Source organism: Micromys minutus (assembly GCF_963924665.1).
Source record: "Micromys minutus genome assembly, chromosome: 1".
NCBI classification, from domain to species: domain Eukaryota; kingdom Metazoa; phylum Chordata; class Mammalia; order Rodentia; family Muridae; genus Micromys; species Micromys minutus.
The window spans coordinates 243,080,910-243,107,462 of NC_137969.1; the positions used below are offsets into that span (position 1 = coordinate 243,080,910).

The following is a 26,553-nucleotide window of genomic DNA, read 5'->3' on the forward strand; positions in this document are numbered from 1 at the left end:
ATGGCTGGCCGCGGTTGCGGCTGTAGCCCGGGCCACCTGAACGAGGACAACGCGCGCTTCCTGCTGCTCGCGGGGCTCATCCTGCTCTACCTGCTGGGCGGCGCCGCCGTCTTCTCCGCGCTCGAGCTAGCGCAGGAGCTGCAGGCCAAGCAGCGCTGGGAAGAGCGCCTGGCCAACTTCAGCCGGGGCCACAACCTGAGCGGCGAAGAGCTGCGAGGCTTCCTCCGCCACTACGAGGAAGCTACCAGGGCGGGCATCCGCATGGACAGTGTGCGCCCTCGCTGGGACTTCACAGGCGCCTTTTACTTCGTGGGCACAGTGGTGTCTACCATAGGTAAGTGAGCCGCCTGTCACCGATGGCCCTAGTTCCTAGGCCCTCGAGAGAGCCAGCATCTCACCCTTGGGGATCTCCACTTGGGCGTCTGGAGAAGGACCTAGGGATTCCTTTGTGGCTAATCAACAGGTGTGAATATTAAAATTACCCCAGACCCCTGCCTTAGACCCGAACCAGCCGCTGTGTGTCAACCAGTCGCTGGGAATTTGAATGGTTCTTAAATTAGGGAAGCGCTTTTATAGACAGCCAGTCTGGTTTAGGAGACAGGGCTGAGTTCGTGAAATCTGTGGAGAGAGCTTGCAAAGAGAAAGCAGGGAACGTTTCCTGAACGTTGACTATGCGCAAGCCACTGTTCAGAGGAAAGTCCGTGATTTCAAACTTACAGAGAGACGCTCAGAATTCCAAACTAGAAAGAGACAGAAGAGTGTAAAATGGGGCTCAAAGAATAGGACGTGTTTCCTTCCGTGAAGAACCAGGGGGAACGTGACCGTGAGTTTGAGTTCCTATGAATCGGGTTTAGGGACTAAGCATAGGGGCATACACTGGGGCAGAAGAGGCTTGCATCCAGAAATCTGTGCGGCACTGGCTGAGCTTGGACTAGAAGAAGGACTGCTAAGACAGGCGGCCTGGTGGCTAATGAGATGTAAAAAGTTAGAATTTAATAGGAAGCAGCTGAGCCCTTAAGAGATGGTGTGGCGAGCTGCCCATTCGTGATATTCCCCTGCAGAATGAGGTGGGAGCTGGAGGATTGGGCAGCACACCCCACCTCCCAAAACTGCTCTCTATTGATGTATGGCTGAGGACTGAGTGGGCTGGAGAAAGTACTGTAGAGGCCCTGGGCGAAAGAGGCCTGTGATGGGGGAGGGGCTCCGAACAGCTAGAGGAAGAAGAGAAGTAACACATGGCGGCAGCCGTACACATTTGTGCAGGACTCTCAGTAACCAGGGCCTCCCCGGCTCTCTAGAAGGGTTTGCCAGTGACACCGGTGGCAGGTGAACCACCTTGAGGTGTCATGCCCACAGTCTGCCAGGAGAAAAGTACATTCAAGCAGGAGCCTCAGGCTATAGGCCAGATTAACCAAGAAAGACTTCCCAAGATTATCCAGGAGCCCATGACTCAGCAGGCCAGAGAAGGGACCAGCACGTCTGGGAACACAACTGTACTCGGTGCTTCCAGCTCACCACGCCACTTGGTCTTGTTTTCTCGGTGGTCCGCTGTTGGTCACCTAGAAAGAGGAACGGCTTTTATTTCTGCAGTTTAACGTGCCCGGCGTTCCTGACTGCTTTCTTCCCCTCCTGCCCCTGTTTAGAGCATCTTTCCCACCCAGCCCCTGTAAGGATGAGAGACTTTGCTCAACTGCGAGGCAGGAGCTTCTTCTATGCTTAAGATGGTTTTCTGTGGGGACAATGGCAGGTGCACCTAAAATTTCCAGCTGAGACGCAGTACATGCTTGGCTGTGAGGAGCAGGAGCGAGAGCAGCTGTGGGAGTTTGTACCCACTCAGGGGAGGGTACGAGGCTCATTCCTCGGAGACCCACCTCCTAAAATATCCACAGGGAAGCTCAGACTGGCCATTCTGAGAAGCTGGAATCTCATCGGTTACTCGTTTCCTACCTGGAAACTTTGAGGACTGTAGTATCGGAGTCCTGACCAGAACATAGCTCTCGCTCTAACCAGCCGGCTTTCCTATCCTTTCCTGTGTTCACCTGAGCCTGCTGCATCCGGACTCCTTTACCGTAGTAGAGATTCGATGACTTTTCTCTGTTAATTCTCAGTTCTAGTCTGTTATCTCTTCCTTCCCACACCTCTCTCTGTAAAGAGAACTCGGGTGTGATGTGGTGATAAACTCCAATCATTCTTGAGGCCCCGTGTGAAAGTGGCTGTCTTTTCAAAGGACTGGTCTAATAGCCAAAGCAGTGAAAAATGAATGTTCCCTTGCCAAAGAAACTTAAAGGTCTCCCCCTTATAACACACTTACAAAAGAAACACCCCCTTTTCCTCGACGGTGGCTCTGGGGCTTCTTATCTCTAAGATCCTCCCCTAAGATCCTCCCCAAGGTCCTCCCCTAAGATCCTCCCTCAGGTCCTCCCCAAGGTCTTCCCCCAAGACTTGGAACATTCTGTCACTCTGACCTTTCCGGATCCCCTCTTCCTGTCTCCTGCTCTGTTCTCAAAACTGACATGGCCTCCCTCCTCCCTCTCCTGTTGCTTTTAGCTTACTCTCGTTTTATCTATTACCTGGAGTCTCCAAAATACAGGACAGTCCCAGGAGGTGGCCAGCATCAAAGCATAGAAACAAAGGAGCCTGTAGTCGGCATGTGACTTCTTCAGCCTGTGTGTTTAGACCCGGAAGCGACACAGTCCAGCTAATAAGAAGGAGCTCCCGCTCTCCCTCCCCCACACTGTGGTCTCCCCTCCCCACGACCACTGTTTTCCCCTTTCCCATTCCTCCCTCCTGCCCTCTCTTTCATTATGGATTGCCAGCACTTTTCCAGCGATGCCTCTTTAGCACATGGGTTGCATCTACCCTTCCTCCCAAGGGCCATCTTTAAGAGCCTAATTAAGCTCTTGGGATGCTTGGTCTGATCACACCTGCATCTCTCTTATTGATCACCTCTCTTGTGGGATGGATAACTCTGGTAGTCAGTGAGCCAGAGATCAGACTATGAGTGAAAATGAGTATGACATGGGGTGCAGGGCACTGGGGGGTGGGGGGCAGCTGGGCCCTGGTGAGAGCATCCCTACTGCAGGAATTTCCTGTCTAAATGTAAGAGCATGCTAGCTAGACAACTGTGGGGACTTGAAGTTCTTCCTTCCTGTGCAGTCCCCTGATGTTGCAGGTTACTCTAGTCTAGTTCACACAGGATTCTTGTGTGTGTGTGTGTGTGTGTGTGTGTGTGTGTGTGTGTGTGTGTGTGTATGTGTGTGTGTGCGCGCGCGCGCTCGAGCGCGCTTCTTCATGAGATAGGGAGATGCATTTCCTCAGCTCTTCTGATTCCCACAAAGCTTCTTCATCTGGGCACACACACTATCCAGCATTCTCTTTCCTTTAGTGTGCTGTCATGTGACTTACATGTGTTCCCATGAATGTGAAATCGCATAACTGTCCTCTGGAGGACAAAGACAGCATATATCTCTGTACACATCGGGTTCTTCCGAAAGCCCCCGTAATGCTGGTCACTCTCTCCTGTGAATAGCAGCAGCAGGTTCTGAGGCTCAGGAAACGTCTATGATGGGTTGGAAGTTGCTCAGCTGCAGGTGTCAGAGTTCTCCCTTCCAAGATGATGCTTAGAGCTGTCCCCCCCCCCCCATGCCTTTCCTTCCTTGATTTCCCTTTCTGTAGGAAGAGTTGGCCCCCATTTAGATACCACAACCCTTTCTTTCCCTCGGTTGTGATGGCTTTTAGGTATCCTAAAATAATGACAAGTAGAGATGGTCAGGCTAGCAGGTTCCAAGGAAGTTTGTAATTCCCAGTGTCTGCTCGTCCAAGGCAAGATTTGAAGCAAAATCTGCCACATAGAAAGAGCTGACCTTCAGCATCGGGTTTCAAAGTTCCCACCAACTAAACATCTCCCCACATACCATGATGGTTGACAATATCTGTTCCATTGCCACTGCTCTTCAGCAGATCCCGAAGTCACCTCCTGGCCTTTGCTATTGGCTCTTGGCACATTGGTACCCAGGTATCCTGTGTCCTGGAAATCCCCTCGGAGTAAGTAAGTAGCTGATGAGTATCCCGGTGCTACTAAGCCAACCTACTGACCATTGAAGTGGTTTTCAAACTGTTCTGAGGAGTGACTTCACGGGCTTCTCTGTGCTGTGTTAAAGCTAAGGGCCCCCATCCCTTATGATAGGGTGACAGGAAACTTCCTCCCCCCCCCCCCCGTGTGTGTGTGTGTGTGTGTGTGTGTGTGTGTGTAAGAGACAGAAAGACAGAATCAGAGACAGAGACATTCATAGAGAGAAACAGAGAAGGGGAGGAAGAAAATTAATTAGATGATCGTTCATCTTTTTCAACTGCCTTCTTTAGACTTGAATGTTTGGTGTAGGAAAAAAAATAATCATTTGATTGACAGAGTATTTTTCCTAGTTTTTCATAATGCACTGCCTTCCCATGGCTAAGATAAATATTCTTGCTCATTCTCTATGTAGCTGTTTAAGTCATTTCAAATGTTATTCAGAAAGATTGCTTTTTAAAGGTTCTGTGAGGTTGGCTCTATAATTATGCTTTGATTTATTGCTAAAATTATCACATAATGATCTGAGAATGTGCATGTTGTACAATTCTCTGTTTTCTTCTTTGAACATTTCTTTGTGTCCTGGAGCCCATATACATATATATATATATATTCCAGCCAGTTTTTCCCTTGGGTCACAGATTTCTGGATAGACACCCCCCACCCTGCAACCAGCCTTTAATTCTCATAAACACACCAAAGACAACATTCTACTGTGTTTCAGAACATGTAAATTCATCTTTTTTTTTTTTTTTTTTTTTTTTGTCAGTAACTCCATAACCGAACACTCCTCAGGGCTAACTTGGTTTCTCTTCATGTATTCTGCAACAGTGGTCATCTTGAACATCTGAATATGGAATTAAAGTTCTGCATCATATGAGCAATTGTTTGTTGACCTTTAAACCATTGCTCGAGTGGTAATCATGAGCAGCTTTTGGTTTAAGTAACCACTTAGCATGTTTTTGTCCTATTTTTAACTGGCTCTATGTTTCTCTGTGCATGAAAATTTGCCACGCCCACTACTTGGTTTTCTCTCTCTCTTCTTCTTCTTCATTCTTTCCATACTGGTTTTCCTTTGATGCTGATTTCTACCCTAGTTTGTAGGGGTTTCTTTTGGTCATTCTAAGTGCGATCAAGACAGAATCTAACTACCTGAGGTCCAAGGCCATCTCTACCACTATCCTTCAGTTTGTAGACAAAACTGAGATGCCTTCTCTGGACAACGCAGAGCCTTTTGATCTTGAGTCTAACATCACCACCCCCCAGCTTCCAGCTCCCCAAGCCCTGGTCTTATATTCTTCAGAATAAAGCATTCCATACCTTCCTGGTATCCTCATGTCTAATAGCCAAGAGCCCATCCTTTCCCGACCTTCTCCACCCACTTCTGAAGACCACCACCGCCATCATCCCTTCCCACCCTTCCACTCAGCCATATCCTAATCCTTTCTGGTCTCTATTTTGTAACAGAGCCCTTACTAAGTTGCTCAAGCTGAACTAGAACTAACTGGAGTCTATACTGGTTTTCAGCTTGAGGTTTTCCTACCTTAGCTTCCTGAGTAGTGGAGATTGGGGTTTTGTGCCACCAGACCCAACTAGGACCAGTCTTCCAACCTATCTGCCTGCATTCCTTCCTCCATCCCTTCACCCATCCCTTCTTCCCTCTCTCCCTTCCTTCCTTCCTTCCTTCCCTCCTTCCTTCCTTCCTTCCTTCCCTCCTTCCTTCCTTCCTTCCTTCCTTCCTTCCTTCCTTAATTTTGAGACAGGGTCTTACTTGGTAGTCCAGCTCTTGGAAACTTGTTATGTGGTCCAGGCTACCCCCAAACTCACAGCAACTTTTCTGCCTTAGTGCCCCAGGTTCCAGGACTGCAGGCATGTGCCACCAGGCCCAGCATGAACGTGTCCTTCTCCACAGGTCCACCTCGCCTCCAGTTTCCTTTCTTCTCCTGCCTCCATCCAATGCCTCAAGCTTGGCTTCTTCTTTCAAATGAAAGGCAAAGGCGGTAAAATGAACCTTGGAGGAAGTTATGTCACTGCGAAGTCTAGGGTGAAACAAGAGAAAAAGAGACCCCAGCTGCACATCAGCTGCTGCTTCAGTGCCGGAGAAGAGGTGGGGGTAGAGGTGGGGACTCAACTGTGTTCACACCTGTACAGCCACCTCAGCCTTCAGGCAGCAACAGCAGCACGCACTTCATTGCAGAGCCATTTCTCTGCCCTGTAACCACAGAGGAGAGAGAAGGAGAACAAGAGAAGTTTGGGCGGCACTGGGTTGCCTGCAGAAAGAAAAAAAAAAGTGCTAACAGCAGTGTCAGAGACATACTGAAATGTGCCATGTTCCGTTGAACACCAGAAGTGCCAAGGCCCTTGTCCAGGGCTGGGCAACAGTCCCAGGAAGCCACCAGTTTGGCAGCACCTCCTGCCTTCATGCTCAACATCACATCTGTCTCCTTTGCTGTCACGGACAGGGTTGGAATGGGACCTTGCTGCAGATTTGATTGGCATTCTGTAATAGCGAGTAATTTCAAGTAACCGTCCATGCTTTGATGGCCTTTTATATACTGTGTGCACATGTGTGTGTGTGTGTGTGTGTGTGTGTGTGTGTGTGTGTGTGTACTCGCATGTGCGTGTGTGTAGAGATAGGGCTTCCCTGGGTAATCCAGGCCAGCCATGAACTCACAATTCTTCTACCTCATCTCCCAAGTCCTGGGGACATAGATGAGTATCACCACAGCTAGTCCTATAAGTACTTTCTTGAAAGAAATATCTAATCACATCCCTTGCCTGTTTTCAACTAGTTACTGTCAATGTGTTGTATGTTTTAGATTCAAGACCTTCATCACCTAGGATCTATAGGTTGTTGTCTTTTCTCAAACTTCTAAGTGTCCCTGGAAACACAAAATGTTTAAATTGCGATAATGTCCAATTTATCTATTTCTGTATTTTTATCTTATTTATTTCTTTATTATTTTTATTTCATGCCTATAGGCATTTTGCGTGCGCATGTCTTTGGTGCGCCACCTGCTTGCAGTGCCTGTGGAGTCCAGAAGGGGGAGCTGGAGCTGGATATCCTCAGAACTGAAATGACCAGTGGGCTCTGGGAATTGAACCTGAGTCCTCTAGAACAGTGAGCGCTCTTAAGGGCAGAGCCACCTCTGCAGCCCCTCCCCCTTTTCTCTTTTGTTGTCTATTCTAGTGTTGGATAAGAAGCCATTGTCTAATTCCGGTCCTGAAGGATTGTATGTTTTCTTCTAGTTTGTAGTTTTGCTCTTTCCTTCAGGCGGGTGATCCATTTTGAGTTAGTACCTGGCATATGGCATGAGATGTAGGTCTGCCCTCATGCACAAGTGGAAAGTCAGGTGTTCCCGTAATCCTTATGGAAAGTCTGTCATTGTCTCCTGTCTCTCCCACCCACCTACCCATACACCTCTGTCAGAAATCAGTCGGGCACTACGGTGAGGATTGATTCCTGGACTGTGTTTTAGTCTATCAGTGTGTAGGCTTTCTTTGTACCAGTGCCTTGGATTCGGAGGCTTTGTCGTCAGATGAAATTAGGAAGGGTGAGTCCTCTGACATTGTTCTTCTTTTTCGGGACTATATTTAGCTTTTCGGGGTTTCTTAAACATCCATGAGAATGATAAGATCATCTTGTTCTTTCTGTACAGTGTGTGCAGTGTGTAGGCTAGCTTGGGAATGTGAAGTTCTACAGTCTGCAACTTCGAGCTGCCTCCCTCTTTGTATAGATCTTTTTATTAATTAACATTAATTAATTAATTTAGCAGTGTCTTGTAGTTTTCAGAGTGGGAGTTTTGCAGTGTCCTTGGTTAATTCCTTTTCAAGTCGTCTATCCTTAGTAACATGCCTAGTAACTCAGTAACTTAGTATCCTTAACCCTTTCTTTCTTCAGTTGGGATATACAGGCTTTTGCCTCCCTTTGATCTTAAATGTTGTAATCTCGCCTCCGCTATTCTTGTCATAGTTTAATGGTTTCCTGGGGGTTTCCTATATAGGAGGCTGTAGAGTAGTGAATAGCAACACTTTAAATGATCTCTTTCTAGTCTGGAAGTTTTGTACCTTTATTCTCGTGCCTGACTGGAGTCTTGAGCACAGCGCAGGTGAGAATGGGCATCTTCCTTCATCCTGCTCTCAGGACTTCTGCCTCCCACCATTGCCCTCTAGGTTCTAGAGCTGGCCTTCCGGAGAATGCTGGGCTTCCTTTCCACTCCATATCTTCTCTCTTTAAACCGCAAAGGGAGCTGGTGCTTAGCTGAACTGTTTCGTGCCTCTGTCGAAAGGACCGTGTGACTGTCCCCTTCATGCCATGGATAGAGCATATTACATTGACAACTTCTAAGCATCATAGCAAGTTTGGGTTCCACAATAAATACCACTTGTGCAGGCTGTGTTAGCCTTTCCCTGTGACTGTTCGTTTCCATTTGGTCTGCTAATACTTTACAGAGGATTTTTGCATCTCTGGCCAAAGAGATGCATATCTGTTTCTTTTTCTGCAATGTATGTGTCTCGTCTTGTTATCTGAATAATACTATGGAGTGAATGGAAAAATATTTTTTCCTTATAGCTCTGTCTTCCTGAGGTCACATGAGTTCCACAGCCACAGTATAAATCTCCAATTATCTCTAATTACTTGCCACTACAACAGCTCTCTAAGTCACATTTTAATTGTAATTATAAATATATATTTATGTGGACACTACTCATTTTTATAATGTATAGGTGAAATTATTCTCTCTCTGATTTTTAACTTTAATTTTTTTAAATTTAAACACAATATATTTTTATTTTATTTACTTTTCTCTTCCAACTCCTCCCAGATCCTCCCCACCTCTTTTGATGTTAATTCTTTTTTTTTTTCTTTTTGCATGGAAAAAAAAAAATCACAGCTCAAAATAGCTTTTAAAAATTTACAAAAGAAAGAAAAGACAAAAACAAAAAGGAAATAAAAGAAGAGAAAGAAAAAAAAGCACACACATAAAAGTAAAACAAAGCATGGAGTCTGTTTTGTGTTGACCGACTGTTCTCTGGGCATGGTGCCTGCCCTAGAGTGTGAGGGAGACACCCAGAGACTCTGGGGACAAGGCTCAAAAGGTTTCAGGGAAGAGTGTGGCCTAGAAACTGTCTTGTGATATTTTGATAAAGAATGTGGTTGCTTTTTGCCTTTGTCTGAAGCTCTGCCTGTGACAGAGCAAGTTCTAGGCGACGAAAAGTTTAAGTCCAGTTGTGGTGGTACAGGCCTTTAATCCCAGCATTCAGGAGACACAGCCACAGATCTCTGAGTTCAGGGTCAATCTTCACAGCAAGGTTCAGGACAGCCAAGCTGAGAAGACTGACTTCCAGGCAGCTAGGAAAAGGATCTCAAAGCCCACCCCCCAATGTGACACACTTTCTCCAATGAGGCCACACCTCCTAATTGTGCCACTCCCTGGGCCAAGCATATTCAAACCACTACACACATACACACACCAGTGGAGAAAACTGGTTTTCTTCCTTTCTCAGCAGTTATCACTCACAAACAGATTATTAGTTATAGGTGGGACTTTGTGTCCATTTCTCCTGCCCAGTACTGGGATGCTGTGTGGTGTAAAACTATGCAGGGCTTGTGCGTGCTGTCATGGTCTCTGTGAGCTCATATGTGTATCCGTCACGTTGTGCCTGAAAGACAGTGTCCTTAGAGTCAGCCACTGCTTCTGGGTCTTAGGACCATGACCTATCTAGTCTCAGGCTCCTGGTCACTTTGGCATATATATATTCCATCTCAAGGAGTGTGCCTTAGGTTTTAAGAAACAAAACAAATCACAGCGACCACAAACCTGGTTGGTTACTCCCATAACAATTGTACCATTGTTACACCAACATGTCCTGCAGAAACGTCTCTGTTTGTAAGCCACAGAGTTTATAGCTGGGTGATATTGTTGGTTATTGTGATGGTTTGTATATGCTGGGCCCAGGGAATGGTACTATTAGAAGGTGTGGCCTTGTTGAAGTAGGTGTGTCACTGTGGGTGTGGCCTTAAGACCCTCATCCTATCGGCCTAGAAGCCAGGATTCTGCTAGCAGCCTTCAGAGGAAGATGTAGAACTCTCAGCTCTCCAGCCCCATGCCTACCTGTTTCCACCTTGATGATAATGGACTGAACCTCTGAACCTGTCAGCCGACCTCAATTAAATGTTGTCCTTATGAGAGTTGCCTTTGTCATAGTGTTTGTTCATGACAGTGAAACCCGAACTAACTCAGTTAATTCCCTCCTTCTGTAGTGTGAAAGGCGCCTTTTAGTACATGAATGTTAATCAATAGGGGTGAAACTTCTAGTTGGGCACCAGCTAGAGTAATTCATGTCTTCAGCAGTATGGCCTATTGTTCAGTGACTGAGAGTAACCAAAGCGGTGACAATAAGAGCCTATGAAGTTTGGGAGGGTCTATGGGACCCCTTTAGCGACAGCTCAACAAAATGTAACCCATTCCTGGTACTGGAGGCTATACTAGGTGGTCTAAGATGTCGCCTCATTATATGGTGACTGCATTTAAATTCTTTTCATATATGTATATATTTTAGGAAGCTTTTAGAGAGTATGCTACCATATGGCTTTCCCAAAGGCCTTTCGTGTTAGTTGTCCCTCCTTATCTCACCCTGATTACCCTCCCACCTCCTTCCCCTTTGCACCTCCTTACTCTACTTCCCCTTACCTTTCCGTAACATTATACTCTTTTTAGGAAAAGATTTATTTTATGTGTGTGAGTACACTGTCACTGTCTTCAGACACACCAGAAGAGGGCATCAGATCCCGTTTCAGATGGCTGTGAGTCACCATGTGGTTGCTGGGAATTGAATTCAGGGCCTCTGGAACTCATCTCTCCAACCCAACATTATACTCTAATTTCCCTTTCCCTGGGCGATCCTCCTCCCTAGTTCCCTACAAGCTCTGCAGTTATTTGGGCTGACATGCACATACCTAAGGCTTAAAAGCTGAACTCCACATAAGAGAGAATGCATGCAACATTTGTCTTTGGGACTGGGTTTTCTCCTCCGGGATGAGTGTTTTGAGCTCTATCCATTTACCTGCAAACTGTGATTCCATTTCTCTTGAGAGCTGAACAATATTCCACTGTGTAAATGCATCATAGTTTTGTTATCCATTCATTAGTTGATAGATACCTAGGTTGTTTCCAGTTTCTGGCTATTATGAATAGAGCGGCGATGAACGTGGATGAGTGTGGGACTTTGGAAATCTCTGGTCAGGAAGGGGGGAAATGGCTTCTAACTCTGCTGCTGGGTCAGGCTAGGAGCATAGATTCAGGTGAAGGGAGAGCTCGGGGCAGGGAGGGGGAAACCTGTTCCACCGCCTCCGCTGTTGGTGCTACCCTGCCTCAGTCTCCCCTTCTGCCTGTAGATGCCAGGCCAGGCTGAGCTGGCAGATGACCCCAGCCGCGGGGTGCAGGAGAACTTCGGGTGAGAAAAATCTTTTCTCAAGTGGCAGTGTTACAGCTCTTATGACAGAAGCTCTCAGACGATGGAATAATTCCTGCACATCTTTAATTTAACAGGCCTCATATATACAGTTTTGAGATGGTTCAGAGTCTGACAGCGGTGTTTTCTATTAGCTTGGCCTGAAGGCTTGGGGTATCTACATATTTGGGGGTGTGGTCTTGCTTCTGTTCTGAGCCAATGAGACTCATGGTCAAGTCTTCACCTGTGGAGGAGGGACTTGGGGTGGCGGGGAGGGGTGGCAGCTGTGGGGTGCTTATGGTTGTGTGAAGGGGCCTGATTTCTCCACAGATTAGGAAGCTTCTGCGGTCTCACCTTAGGTTCCCAGGGCTTCTTCCAGGTCTAATTGTCCCACAGATGAGCAAGTGTCTCTGTAGTAAAATGTAGAAACCATTGGGTGTGTATACTAGAGTTGTATAGCTGGACCTCGTGGTAGATTTATTTTCAGTTTGTTGAGATTTCCATAGTAGATCTGAACTATTCTGATGGGGCAAGGAGGAATCTCAGACTAGTTTTAATTTGTATTTCCTTGATGACTAAGGACGTCCAACATCCTTTTAAAAGTATTTATAGCCCTTGTGTTTCATCTTTTGAGAATGCTATTTATCACATTTTTTTCAATTTTATTGGATATTCTCTGTATTTACATTTCAAATGTTATACACTCTTCCCCCTATATCACACTTTTTAAGTTGGGTTGTTTTCTTGATGTTCTAGGTTGGTTTTTTTGTTGTTGTTTTGTTTTGTTTGTTTTTTTTCTCTAGTTCTTTATATATTCTGGATAATAACCCTCTATCGGCTGTCCAACTGGTAAAAGCATTTTTCCACTCTGTGGGGTGATACTTGACTCAAATGATGATGTTCTTTGTGGTGCAGAGGCTTTATAGCCTCATGGGGTCCTGTTTGCTAATTGTGGGGTTTGGTGTCTGAGCTCTCAGTGTCCATTTCAGAAAGTCCTTTCCTGTGGCAATGAGCTCCAGTCTATCCCCTGATTTCTCATCTGTCAGGGATTCTGGTTTAACGTCGAACTCCTTTATTTATCAGAACTTGAGTTGGGTGGTAGATAATAGATATGGTTCTATTTTCATTATTCCTTATATACATCTATCCACTTTGACACTTTCTTTTTTCCCAGTGTGTATCTTTGGTTTCTTTGTTAAAGATCTGGTGTCCATAAGTGTGTAGAATTATGTCTGGCTCCTCGCTCCTGTTCCATGGATCAACGGTCTTGTGCCAACGCCATGCTGTTTTTATTATAGAAGCTCTTCAATACATGTTGACATCTGGGATGGTGATGCCTTCAACAGATCTTTCATTATTCAGGAATGATTCACTTTTTTTTGTTTGTTTGTTTGTTTTGTTTTGTTTTGTTTTTTGGCTATCCCAAGTTTTATGTTTTTATGTAAAGTTGAAATTTTGTTTTTTTGGTATTTTTGGAGGGTGGAGGTGAAACATTGTGTTGGAATTCCTATGGTAAGTGCATTGAATCTGTAGGTTACCTTGGGTATGATGGCTATTTTCACTCTAGTAATTAACTACCAATTCACAAGCATGGGAGATCTTTTCATCTTCTGGTGTCTTCTCTAATTTTTTTCTTCAGCACTGTAAAAATCTTTCCCTTGCTTGGTTAGAGTTATCTCAAGATATTTTTTTATTCGGGCTATTGTAAAAGCTATGCTTTCCCTGCATTATCTCTGAGCATGTGTGTTATTTATATAAAGAGAGGCCATCAATTTCTGTGTTTTAATTCTGCTACTTGACTAAGGTGTTTATCAGCTTTAGAAGTTTCCTGATGGAGTCTTTAAGGTTTTTTTATGTATAAAAATCATATCATCCACAAATAAATATACTGTGACTTTTTCCTTTTCTGTATAAATCTCCTTGATATCTTACCAGTTGTCCATTGTTTTACCTAAAGTTTCAAGTACAGTATTAATAAATATGGACAGAATGGATATCCTTGTCTTATTCCTGGTTGTAGAGGAAATGCTTTGGCTCTCTCTATAGTTAAACTGTTGGCTGTGAGCTTGCTGTGCGTTACCTTTATTGTGTTGAGGTGTGTCCCTTGTAGCCCTGGTCTCTCCAGAACCTTTATGATGAAAGGATGTTAGATTTTTGTCAAAGGCATCTAATGAGATGATTATTGTTTTTTGTTTTCTCTCAGTTTGTTCATGTGGTAGATTACATTAACTGATTTTTTTGTATGCTGAGCCATGGTGCATGCTCTTTTTGATGTATTCTTGAATTCAGTTAACAAGCCTTTTATTGTGAATTATCTGTAATTTTCTTTTTTTTTTCCTTGGGCCTTTGTGTGGTTTTGGTATCAGGATAATAGTGGCTTTGTAAAATGAATTAGAAAATGTTCCTTCAGTTTCTACTTTGTAGAATAATTGTAAGGGTATTGCCATTAGTTCTTCGAAAATCTGGTAGAATTTTGCACTGAATCCATCTGGTTCTGAACTTTTTTTGGTTGGGAGATTTTTTAACTACTGATGCTACTTCACTAGAGGGTATGGGCTTGTTTAAATTTTTATTTCATTTTGATTTAACGTTGGTACATTATATATAACAAAAATTCATCCATTTCTCTTGGGTTTTTGAAGTTTGGTGACATACAGATTTTTAAAAGTATTTCCTTATGAGTCTCTGAAGTTCCTCAGTGTCTGTAGTAATGTCTCCCTTTCTGTCTTTACTTTTATCGATTTGAATCTTCTCTCTGCGACTGTTGGATACTTTTCTCAAAGAGTCAACACTTAGTATTATTGATTCTTTATGTTATTGTTTGTTTCTATGTCATTGATTTCAGCTCTGAGTTTATTTCTTACCATCTACTCTTTGTTGGGTGCTATTTCTTCTTGCCCAGCCCTCCAGTGTGGTATTCTTTGTATTTGATTTCTCCAGGGTTGTGTTTGTTTGTTTTAATTTAAGCAACTTCCTTCTATGGACTTGCCTATTAGAAAGTCCTTTGCTGTGTCCCATAGGCTTCAGTATGTTGTATTTTCATTTTCATTCATTTATTTCCTTCCTGATTTCATATCATATACCAAACTTTCATTCAAAGCCAGATTTTGGTAGCACATGCCTTTGATCCTAGCCCCCAGAACACAGAGACAGGCAGATCTCTGTGAATTTAAGGCTAGTTTGGTCTACAGAGTGAGTACCAGGGCTGCACAGAGAAACCCTGTCTCAAAAAAACAAAACAAAACAAAAAAGCTTATTTCCCTTTAGTACTGAGTTGCTCAGTTTTCATGAGTTTTATGTACTTTCTGTCATTTCTACCTTTGTTGATATCCAGCTTTTTAAAATCAAGGATGGCCTGACATTTCTGGTTTTTTTTTTTTGTTTTGTTTTGTTTTGTTTTTTTGTTTTTGTTTTTTTGTTGTTTTTTGTTGTTGTTGTTGTTGTTTTTTGTCATTATTGCATTTCTCCCCTTCCTTTGATTAGCTGTTCTAGGATGATTTATCCCCTGTGTTCTCTTGAGTGCCACTAAACTTCTCAGACAGTTTTCCTTTGTCTATTGAGCTTGGCTGATTCCTGGTACAGTAGTCTGGACTGGCATCTATGAGTCCTTAGAGCGTGTGGAACATTCATCCAGGTCCTTCTGACTTTCAAAGTCTCCACTGAAAAGGCAGGTGGGTCTTTTATGTCACTCCATAGTTTCTCCTTGTCGCTCTTAATATTCTTTCTTTTTTTTGTAAAGTTAGTATTTTGACTATTGTATGTCATGAAGTTTCTTTTCTGCTTCTGTCTATTTGGGATTCTTATACCTTTTGTTTCATGATAAACATCCTCCTCTCTCTTTAGATTAGGGAACTTTTCTTCTATTATGATGTTAAAATATATTTTCTGTGCCTCTAACCTGAGTTTCTTCTTCTTCCTGTATCTCTATTATTCATAGGTTTGTCTTTTCATAATGTCCTAGATTTTCTGGATGTTTTGTACACTGACTTTTTTAGACTTTATGTTTTCTTTGACTGAGCTATCCATTTCTCCTACCTTGTTTTCAAGATCTGAAATTTCTTCCATCTTCCATCTCTTTTAAGCTGTGGGTGAGGCTTACCTCTGAGGTTTTTGTTAGATACCCTGCATTTTTTTATTTCCAGTTTGGGTTTTTTTTTTTTTTAGTGATATGAGTTCTTTGCCAAATCCTACCTTCAGGTCTTGAACTGATTGTTTCACTCAACTGTTGGTGTTTTCATGGTCCTCATTAGGACATCTATTCATATCCTTGTTCAAGATTTTTAAGCATTCATAATTGCTATATTGAAATCCTTATCTTGTGTTTCAGCTAAATTTCCTTTCTCGGGCCCTAACACAACAGAGTTGCTGACTTCTGGAGGAGGTACATTGTCTTTATTGTTCATGCTTATGTTTTTGTGCTGGGATCTAGCCATCTTAAATGATTAAAGTGTTCCTTGGTATGGACATCTGGTATGTGTCATCTTTGTTGAGTGGGTATCCCATTCTTTGGTTGCCATTACCCACTCTGGCTCCTAGCCAGGGATGATGTCTGGGGATCCCTGGTAGAGAACAGTTTTAGTCCCAGCTAAGTGCTGGATGTGGTGTCCCTGGTAGAGAGTTGTTTGGTGGGTCATTGGGGAGTCACAAAAGAATGGAGAAGGCTGAGAATATCTGTGAAGAATAACTGGGGACCCTGGGTCACCAAGAGGTCTAGTCCCAAGGGAATGGAGGCAGACTGGGAGGAGGGTGTCAGGCAGGCAAGCTGCACTGGGGCTAAGGGTTACTCTGGGGAGTCTGGAATGGAAGATAGGAAGGAGGACGAAGGCCCCTACATGAATCCCAGCCTAGTGTGGCAGCTGTGGGCCCCTGAGAGAAACTTTCTGCAGGTCAGCAGAGTCACAGAGGGCTGGAGATGGACTAGAAGGGAAGGCTGAAGAAGTACTGAGGGGACCCTGGGTCTGTACCAAGAGCCTGAGTCTCTAGGGTATGGAGGTGGACTATAAGGGGGGACTCCTGTGGGTAGGCTGCGGCTGTACTAAGGGAAGTCTGAGGCAAGAATCACATTCTTGCAGCCAATGTGTACTGTATTCTTGCTCTTCCTTTGGACCATAGCCAGCAGTCTATATGCAAAACCTTCCATCCTCAAGCTGAGGTTGTAGCCCAGTTGACTCAATGCTTGCCTATTACGTACAAAGCCCTGGGCTCAGTTCCTACCACCACATTAAACTTGGTATGACAGCCTATCCTTGTAATCCCAGTATACCTGTGAGGATCCAGCAGGAGGATGAGAAGGCCATCCTCAGCCCCGTAGTATTTAAGACTGGCTACATTTCTTGAAGTCCCATCTTTAAAAGTTCCAAGTCAATCCTTCATCCTATGACTGAAGACTGGTATTGGCCCCATTGTGAGAGAAAACTGAAGCACAGTAGTGAGATGAGCTATTCTAAGTCACGTGGCTAGTAAGGGGTGGTGCTGAGATTCAAACCTGAGACTGCTTCCTGCCTTAACCTCCCAAGTACTGGAATCACAGGTCTGTGCCACCGCACCTAACTAGGATAAGAATGTCTGGATATCCCTCATTGGGAGGGGGACAGTTCTCTCTTCTTGTCTCTACCTCATGTCAAATATAAATTTCTGTTGGTTCAGCTGGAATCTATTGAATCCCTACTGTGTGGCCAACTTAACTCCAGGACTTTTCCTTTAAGGATAGAGTTCAGGGCACCTGTGAATTTGGATGGGAATATCACCCCTCTCTACGTTGTTAGCCTTCAGTGGTGTGCGTAGCGGTAACCCAGTTGGCAGGATGGGGACAGCTGTCATTTTGTCACCTTCGGAAATGACAGACCTGCTCCACCCACTTTACACCCGTGTCAGGAACTCCATTGCCCATGCTCACCACAACTTCAAACTCATGGACCTTATTTGGCGACCCGTCTTCCTGCGTTTTAATAATGAGGCAATACAGCACGTTATCTATTATTTTAGGGCCCTGCTTCCGGATGGTGACTCAGTTCATCCTGTCCATCTTCTTTCATTTGCCTAATAACAAAAACCACCTGACAGACAGGTCTGCCCTGGTTGCCCAGACTAAGGTAGACTGGGGGTGAAGAGGAAGAGAGAAGCTGTCACACCACTATGGCTGCCACGTGTTGTTGTTGAAGAGTAGCTACTGCCTTCTAACTGTTGGAAAGGCATTGGGGATGCGCATGTTTTTTCAACTGAGTCAACATCCCCTCCTTTTCTGATGGCTCAGAGGTTGCTCCAGGCTCTTGAAAAATCTTGAGTCACCATGTGGGGTATGAATGGCCACAGGCTTCAGAGAGTAGAGAGACGGTGCCTCTCACACATGCTCTGACAACAGAGCACACCCTGTAACTCGAGGGACCAATAGTCCATCCCTCATCTTCAGCTAGTGATGGGGTCCCTCTGGTTTTAGTCTACCTATGGTTTTAGTGTCTCAGGTACTCTTTGTTGCAAATCTCTATTTGAGACTGTGTAATTCTCCTGTGTGGGATTTTAACACAACTTCTTGGAACAATGGGAGATCTGGCCACACCAGGCCCACATTTGCACAAGCTAACTACACCTGGAAGAGAGACTGTGCATGCTCCCTTGGAGCAGCTCACTGCATCCCATGGTTTTGCCCATGGCTGAGTGTCACCTGCTGTTTATCTCTGTGTTTGGCTTCTTTCTTTTCTCTTGACTTCAGTGCTATGTTTGAAATAGAAACAAATAATCTCATTGCCTGACTTTGGATCAAAAGCTCAAGGCCCAGCAAGCATCCCATGGGAAGCTGTTGCTAATTGCTCCCTGTTGAATCAAGGGGCCAGCAGGTTTCTCCTGATAAGGTACATGGAAATTTTTATTCCATTTTGGTTGTTTTCCTTCTGGTCATCTAAACCAGTAGGCACAAATGCCTTTTCTACTCGGGGTATTTAATTAATGAGACTCATCCAGAAACTTGTGAACTGTGTGGCAGGCTAAAGATTTCCCTCTCAGGATATTAAGACCCACCGACTGGAAATGGTGGGAAGTGACAGGTTTGGAGAAAACTCGGCACGGTAATTAAGAATGCATCAAGCCCTCTACAGTGAACAGATGACAGATCATGGCAGGAGAAAAAAATAGCATCTCTAAGGCCTCCTTGGACAGCATCCATGTTGACTTTGGAAAATGCTCAAGTGTAGGGGGGAAACACTGCTCGCTAGCCTGAAATATAGACTGTCCGGAGGAAGAAACATCACTCAAGGACTGGACCATGAATATCAGTATCATCCTTTATGATTATTGAGGGATCCATAAAGTGTTAGACATTTAAATATCCTGTTCTTGGCGGGATAGAATTCAGAAGATCTAGAAATGAGGGGTCAGAGCAGGGTTTGCTGGTGTGTGGGTGGGGGGACTCTGGGCTACCAGCGGAGCTGGACAACATCTGCCTACCACCAGTGACAGATGGTTTGACTTCCTGAGGAGTCTTCCCTTCCCTCTGGCAGCCACAGTCATGGGATCACGGTGGTCACTCAGTTGAACTACAGGTGAAGGCAGTGTGAGGTTTCTTTTCTTCATAATAAAGAAGATTCTCTTTCTTGCCATCAATCAGAGGAACAGCAGGGCTAGATTGCCTTGCTTCCTAACCTGACAGTGTCTCATCTCAAGTCAACTGATGGGACTCACCCATCCTCCTTCCTCCCACCAGGTGTGCACCATGGCACTATATGATGTCTTCTATATCTGAGGATGAACTCCTTTATCACTGAGGACTTTTGAGAGGATTATAGGTTTTGTTTGCCTAGGCTCATGTGGTTTATTGTTGTTGTTTGGGTTTTGTTTGGTTAGTTTTTGGTTTTTCAAAACAGGGTTTCTCTGTGTAGTTCTGGCCTTGCAAATTATCAGGCTTTGTGACATAGTATTCTGCAGACACAGGAACAGTTGTATTGTTGGAAAATGGCTGTGTTCTCTGTGTTGCCTTCATCCAGGCCCCTTGAAGTGGCTCAAAACAAATCATGAAATCCACATTCAGGGCACATGGAACTGTGGGGCAGGGAATATAGGTGAGCCTTGCAGAAATCCTCAACCAGGTAGAGAACAGGCAGAAATCAGCAGCCCCTCCCCCACCCTCCAGCCTCTTTCTCTGCTCCCCGTTTAAGCCTGCCTTATGTGTAACTCTTCCTTTCTGATTCTCCTCACTCCGGGCTGCTGATGGCCACTCTTCAGACACGGACACGCCATCTCCTCAGCTGAAACAACTAACAATAATTGTCTGCGATTGCTTTGTCCAGAGTCTACATTCCTGGGAGGGTCTGATGAGCAAATGTATTGCCATCTGTTTATGCCTTGTCAAATCAAGTGATCCCTGTGGATGAAAACAGGGCCATACCCTCAAATCTTTACTTCTATGTTGCACCTCTTAGTACAAGTCTTACTTCTTCTGTACCCAGAGACCCATCCCCCAGTATAATCAACCTTTTATCAATAGTCATAATCCTCAATGGAGAATATCCCAAGTACTATTGAATTGCAGCAAGAGGGTTCACAGATTCTGAATGTGTATGTCCATTACCTACAAGACACCTGCATGTTACCCTGGAAATAAAAAAATCACACCAAAATCACCCCTTCAGACTCTCTGTTGTACCACATAAACACCTGCACACCCATGTTTCCTCATTCACATTCACAGTAGCTAAGAACTATTTATAGCTAAAAAAAAAAAAAAAAATTCCACCAACAAGTAACTCGATAATGAAAATGTGGTATGTATCCATAATGAAATTTCATTTAGCTTTAAAAGAAAAATGAAACTTTGCAGAAATGTGCATATATCTGTAAAGTATTATTTTAGGCAAGATGCCCTAAACTCAAAAAGGTTTACAGGTTCTCTGTCATATGTAGACCCTAGCTTCAGTGTGTGTGTGTATGTGTGTGTGTGTGTGTGTGTGTGTGTGTGTGTGTGTGTATAGGCTATGAAAAAGAGGTAAGGGACCACAAGAGGAAGGAGAGCAGTAATCCAATACACATGACATGAGGAGATACTGACTATAGAAGGACACAGGGAGGTATATAGGTTACTTTTATCTGTGATAAAAACAAAACAACCCCCTAAGGCAACACACAAAGAGTTTATTTGAGATAACAGTTTCAAGGGGATCAAGACTCCATCATGTCTCCGAGGCAGCAAGCTGAGGGAGCTCATATCTCTCAACACCAGTCAGGAACAGAGAGAACAAACTAGAAATGGCTTCAAAGTTTTAACTCTCAAAGCCACCCGCCCCCAAGTAGCAAACATACTTCCTCCAACAAGGCCACACCTCCTCAACCCCCACAATCAGTGCCATCAGCTGAGGACCAAATGTTCTAATATCTGAGCCTATCCTGGGCAGGTTCATTCAAACCATACAAGGGGAGAATCAACAACAAAAGATTTAAAATATATTTTTTAATTTAGTTTTTTATTACATATTCTCTGTATTTTCATTTCAAATATTATTCCCTTTCTCCCCACCCCCTCCCAACCTCCCCCTTAAAATATATTTATTTAAACAATTTTTGAATATGCCATAATGAAACCTAGTACTTTGCATGCTAATTTCAAAAGGTATTAGTTTTTAAAATCCCCTGTAGGGAAAGGGCTGGAGTATAGGAACATTGCGTCTCACACCCATTTGTCATCCACTGGCATTGGGAATAAACAGTATCCAAAGGTCAAAGGTAAAATGCAACTCTAAAATACAGATTCATAATTAGGAGAGCATCACTATGAGACTCCAGCTCTCTCAGGACCCCCTGAAGTCACATCAGTGGATTGCACCAGCAGAGATGACCCTCTAGGTCTCTCTCTGAGCCTCCTTATTGTCTTCAGTCTCTCTACTGCTCCCTGTACAAGTAACTAACCTAAGGATTCCAAAAGCTTTAAAAATACAAACTCAGGGGCTTTGCAGATGGTTCAGTGGTTAAGAGTACATGCTATTTTTGCAAAGGTCTGGGTTCAGTTCCCAGCATCCATATGGCATCTCTCAATGGTCTGAAAATCCAGTTTCAAGAGATCTGATGCCCTCTTCTGGCCCCCACAGGTACTTGCACCCACATGGTACACATACAGACAGGTAGGCAAACATACATGCACTTTTTTTGTTTTTTGTTTTTTTGTTTTTTTTAATTTAAAAAAAGAAATATGAACTCATAGAATCTGGATATTCTAACTGCTGGGTTCCCTCCCTCAATATCACACCAAGGCTGTACGCCATTTTAGTCAGTATATAAAAAGTAGCAACACTTATTTAGATAGCTAATTTTTTGTCCTTTGTTTTCATTGTTAATTTATTCAAGTGATACTGGAAAGTATTCTGTGATTTCTTTTGATAAAATTTTACCTTTGTTATTTTGATTATTATGTACACGTGTGTGTGTGTGTGTGTGTGTGTGTGTGTGTGTGTGTGTGTGTGTGTAAAGGGGGACACACGTGGGCCACCATGAAGGTCAGAGGACAACTTGGTGGAATCAACTTTCCCCTTCTACTTTTACATGGGTTCCAGAGATCCAGCAGAAGTCAGCAAGCTTGGCAGCAAGCCGTTTTACCCAGTGAGCCATCTCACGAGTCCATGTTCTGTGACTTATTGGCTCCCTTTGCTTAGGATAAGATTAAATTAGAATTATAAAGTACTACAATTTATGTAACACATTAAGGATGTGATTGCTGAGGCCAAAAGTCCACATCACAGAGACTTTCTGAAGGACAGGAAAGCCTCTTTGGGGTTTCTCTTCCATTGCGGGGTCCACTCAAAACCTTTGGAAAACAATTCTGTGTTTACCGTTGGACTTAATAAAACTCCTAAGTGACTTCTTATATGTCTCTGTTTCTTTAAAAGCACTATGTGCGGGGCTTCATGGTAAGTGCAGGGGGATGTCTCTAAGCTATGTTAGCAATGCAACCTTGTGTTCTCCCTCAGCAAGAAGGAGCTTCCAGCCCAGTTGACCTTGTATGCAAGGAATGTCCTCAGTGATGCATCTCCGCCTACTGTGAACGGCAGCAGGTGTAGAGGGTGACAAACATGGGCCATGTCCACCCTGGTCACGTTGCCCTCTCAGCAGCTTAGTTAGTGCCCTAAATAAGTCTCTGAGGCACTAGGTTTCTTGTTAATGGATTCCTTTTCATAAACAACGAGTATGAACATTTTAAAAATAAAAAATATTAGTTGAGTTCAAGAAACTGGGGGGGGGGGATTTGATGTGTCTACACAGTAAGTTGCTAGAAAGAAGCTTTGGGTTCAGTGGTTGGCTTTGGGTGTTAGAGGCAAGTGTTTGTGGAGCTAAGTTCTGTGGGCTCTAAATGAGGCCATGTTTACCACAGAGCAAGGTTAACCCTGCAGAGCAGAAGCAGTATGCCCACAGGGTGAGAACTCCACCACACAGTGGGTGGATAGACCAGCGGTGGGCATAATTATTCAGAAGGTTCTGAACATGTACTTGAAGGAGAAAGTCACAGAACTGCATATTTCCTCCTAGCAAACAAGTGGGATTTCCCCTCCCAGGGAGGGTAATGGGATTAACAGTACTACTTTCAACATAAATACATACATGCAAGATTTCCACTCCTCGTGGACAAATACCTAGCTGGCTGTGTTGCTCTGAATCCCTCCCCAGCTGCTGTCCCTTAGCAACTCTGACTTCTCGTCCCTTCCTAGCCCGATGTTAAAGTCACCTTGCATGGTCTATGTTAGGACGTTCCTAAGGGTCAAACATACATTTCTCTTTGGAGTTCATCTTACTTTGGAGCTCAGAGCATAGATCTTCTACATGGGGAGCCAAGGACTGAATCCATTCAGAAAGAGTGACAAACACTGCACGTAGGAAGCCTGGGCTGAAGAAATGAGTCCATTTTCCCACCCAGGATACTCCATGATTCATGCCAAGGATGAATCTATCACGACATTCTTGTCACTGGCCATTTCAGCACATTAGTGTTGATAAAACCTAAATTGGAAGCTAACTTCACAAAATGAAATTTGCCTTTGAACAAGCCACTTTCTGACTGGACATGCTGACCTTTCTTCTGGAGAGAGGATTGCTTATCTAAACAATTAGACACTCCCCCCCAACCTGCACAAGACCTATTCAGCCCTAAGGATATTAGGCAGGTGGCCTCAGGATGCAAAACAGGGGTCCACACAAAGGAAACAGTTCTATCATATCAGTACTGATGATTTTTATAGCTCTGATATAACTGCATGAAATAGGAAAATGATTTTGAAAAATATTTAAAAGGATACTGCCCTTTTAAAATTCGGTTGGCTTCTGAGACTTTGGTGTTTGACGCCCCTCCACCCCCATAACAGATGCCTCTTTGTTCTTTTAGCTAAGTGGCCCAGGCAGGTAGAGAGAAGAAACCATGGGAGGCATTCTGCTTTCTTGTGTTTCTGTTTTTCCATCTGTAACATGGAGTACGTAACTGTAACATCAGAGTAGCTATGAAGAGGAAAGGCAACAACTCAGACACAGCATTAAGAGGCCCCTCTAGATGCATATCATAAATGCTTGCTCTTCAGACCCAGGACAAATGGAAGACTCTGTGTCTAAAGTCTTAGTCAGACATCCCAGGATGTCTCTATCAGCTACTTATTCCAAAACCCCTAATAAGAAATATCTCAAAGGCCAGGCTCAGCCAGTAAAGGTGCTTGCTGCTGGGCCTGGCGACCTGAGTTTGATCTCCAGAATTCAGGCGCTGGAAGGAGAGAACTCTCACAAGTTAAGATGTGTTCTGACAAACTGTCTGAAGGGATGCAGAAAAGGCCTAGTGGCAGAGACAGGAAGTGACTGATCACATGACATCTAGTCAGGAAGTAGTGAGTATGCAGTCAGTGATAGTCGGCTGTAAAACCTGAAGGCTTGGCTACAAAAGCCCAGTGATCCATTCTTCCAGCAAGGCTCTACCTCCTCATGGTTTCACAACCATCCCAACAGCATCACCAGCTGGGAACCAAGTGTCCACACACACATGAGCTTATGCAGAACACTCAACATTCAAACCACAATCTAGCGCTCCTCTCTCCTTCCCCGTCCCCTCTCTGAAACCTTGTCTTAAACTAACAATGCCAGTGATGATGTCTTGTCCTCACATGGCAAAGCCAGCTCTTCGACCAGGGAATATCCCTGTTCCAGGGTCACCACCTTTTGAATGGTTACTTTGGGTAGATGGGTGCTGTGGTGATTCTGGCTAGGGTAGAAACCAATCAGCAATGACATGGCAGCCACATCAAACAAAAGCCAGCACACAGAGAATTCCTTGTAGGCCAGGCCCAGCACATGGCTTTTACGCTGAATAGAGGGTTTTCAATTATGAATATGAAAGTTAAAGCTTAGAAAGATGAAGGACGCCATGCATGCAGGGCTTCCCAGCGGAAAGGACAGGAGGCAAGCCTGGATGGACAGACTCCAGACTCCACCCCTCTCAGCTCAACCACATTCATGGCACTGTCTTCTCTTCCATTGCTATCCTGGTTGTTGAGGTGTCTGCCTGTGAAATACACATGGCCTCTGGGAACTGAAACACCCATGGGTCTTCCAAATCTGCATGTCCGTGTTTCCTTCCATGTGAGCGGGGTTCAGTCTCAGTCTCTTCTGTTTTCTCATTGAATTGGCACGTGTTAGTCTTAGATATTTGGCATCAGATTTAATGTTGTAGTTAGGGTTTCCATTGCTGTGAAGAGACACCATGACCAAGGCAACTTTTATAAAGGACAACATTTAATTGGGGCTGGCTTACTGGCTCAGAGGTTCAGTCCATTGTCACCATGGTGGGAAGCAGGGCAGCAGCCAGACAGACTTGGTGGAAGAAGACTCCTTTCCTTTCTGCACTGGGTGGAGCTTGAATATAGGACCTCAAGGCCTACCACCACAGTGACACATTTCCTCATTTCCTCCAACAAGGCCACACCTATTCTAACAAGGCCACACCTCCCAATAGTGTTACTCCCTGTGAGTGAAACATTCAAACACATGAGTGGGGAGGGGGCATTTCTATTCACACCACTATATTTAAGGAACTGAATTTCTGTTAAATGTTCAGATTCCAGGGGTCACCTGGGTTATTTTACTGGGTTATTTGCATGGAAGATATCAAGATGTCCTGGAAATGAGAAATACATGGAGACTAGACCCACCCTGCAAAGATAAGTGTTCCTCTTCCCCTCTCAGGCAAGGCCAGTCTACAAGCGCCGTCTCCTGCCAGTCAGATTCAAGTGTGACTTCTGGTCTTCTAACTTGTTGAAACATAGACCCTGCCAGATGTTCCACATTGGCCTCTGGACCTCTGAAGACCCATCTGCACCCGGTCCTGATGTTGTCAGCAGGGCTACCCTCTCTTGTGTGTATAGCAGCCTTCCCTCCTTCTATCTCCTGATCCTTACCCTCTCTGACAGCTCAGAAGCCTTACTCATCGGCCCAATTTTCTTTCTACATCAATTTCCCTCGTCTTGGCTCAGCCCCCTAATCTTGTCTCTCCTCAAGGGCACCTCGACAAAAGCCCGGCTGTCTTCTTTATGTGTCTTTTTACCATCTATTCCCTGTGTTCCTTTTGGAATTGGGATGAATTATTCCTGAGTTTTCTTTTTGGGCTTTTTTTTTTTCTATACTGAGAAAAAGTAGCTTTCGTTATTTTTTATATTGTGGGAAATGTATTGTTTTATAGACTATTCTCTGAGTTTCTAGAAACCTTAGTGAAAGCACAAATTCTCCGAACATGGCCTCCTCTCGTGACACAGCAAGCAACCAGATGGCAATGAGGCACAGCCTGTGTGTTACAACACAGGCTCCTATGTTTGGGAACTCCTGTGATTTGCTTGATCTTTGTTCATTTTTGAAAAGCCGTCCTGTGATCATCAGAATTCTAAAATTGTCTTACAAGGTTGACACCTCTGATGTTCTGCCAGCCCACATGACCTCATGGGATGGCCAAGGTAGGCCCAAGGGACGTTTCACCCTACCCGATACCTAAGTGAGCAAGGAAGGTTGGAGAGCCCCCAGGAAGTCTCTCC

The 26,553-nt window shown here is 44.3% G+C and overlaps 1 protein-coding gene across 1 annotated transcript in view; it reads left to right on the forward strand.

The window, feature by feature from the left end:
* Positions 1 to 26,553, forward strand: part of KCNK13 (potassium two pore domain channel subfamily K member 13) — a gene marked incomplete at both ends in the record, with an annotated part of 92,616 nt that continues 66,063 nt past the window's right edge. Inside the window, one exon of the mRNA XM_080919528.1 lies at positions 1 to 334. Within this exon, the coding sequence (XP_080775654.1) occupies positions 1 to 334 (334 nt within the window). The remainder of the gene's footprint in view (positions 335 to 26,553) is intronic.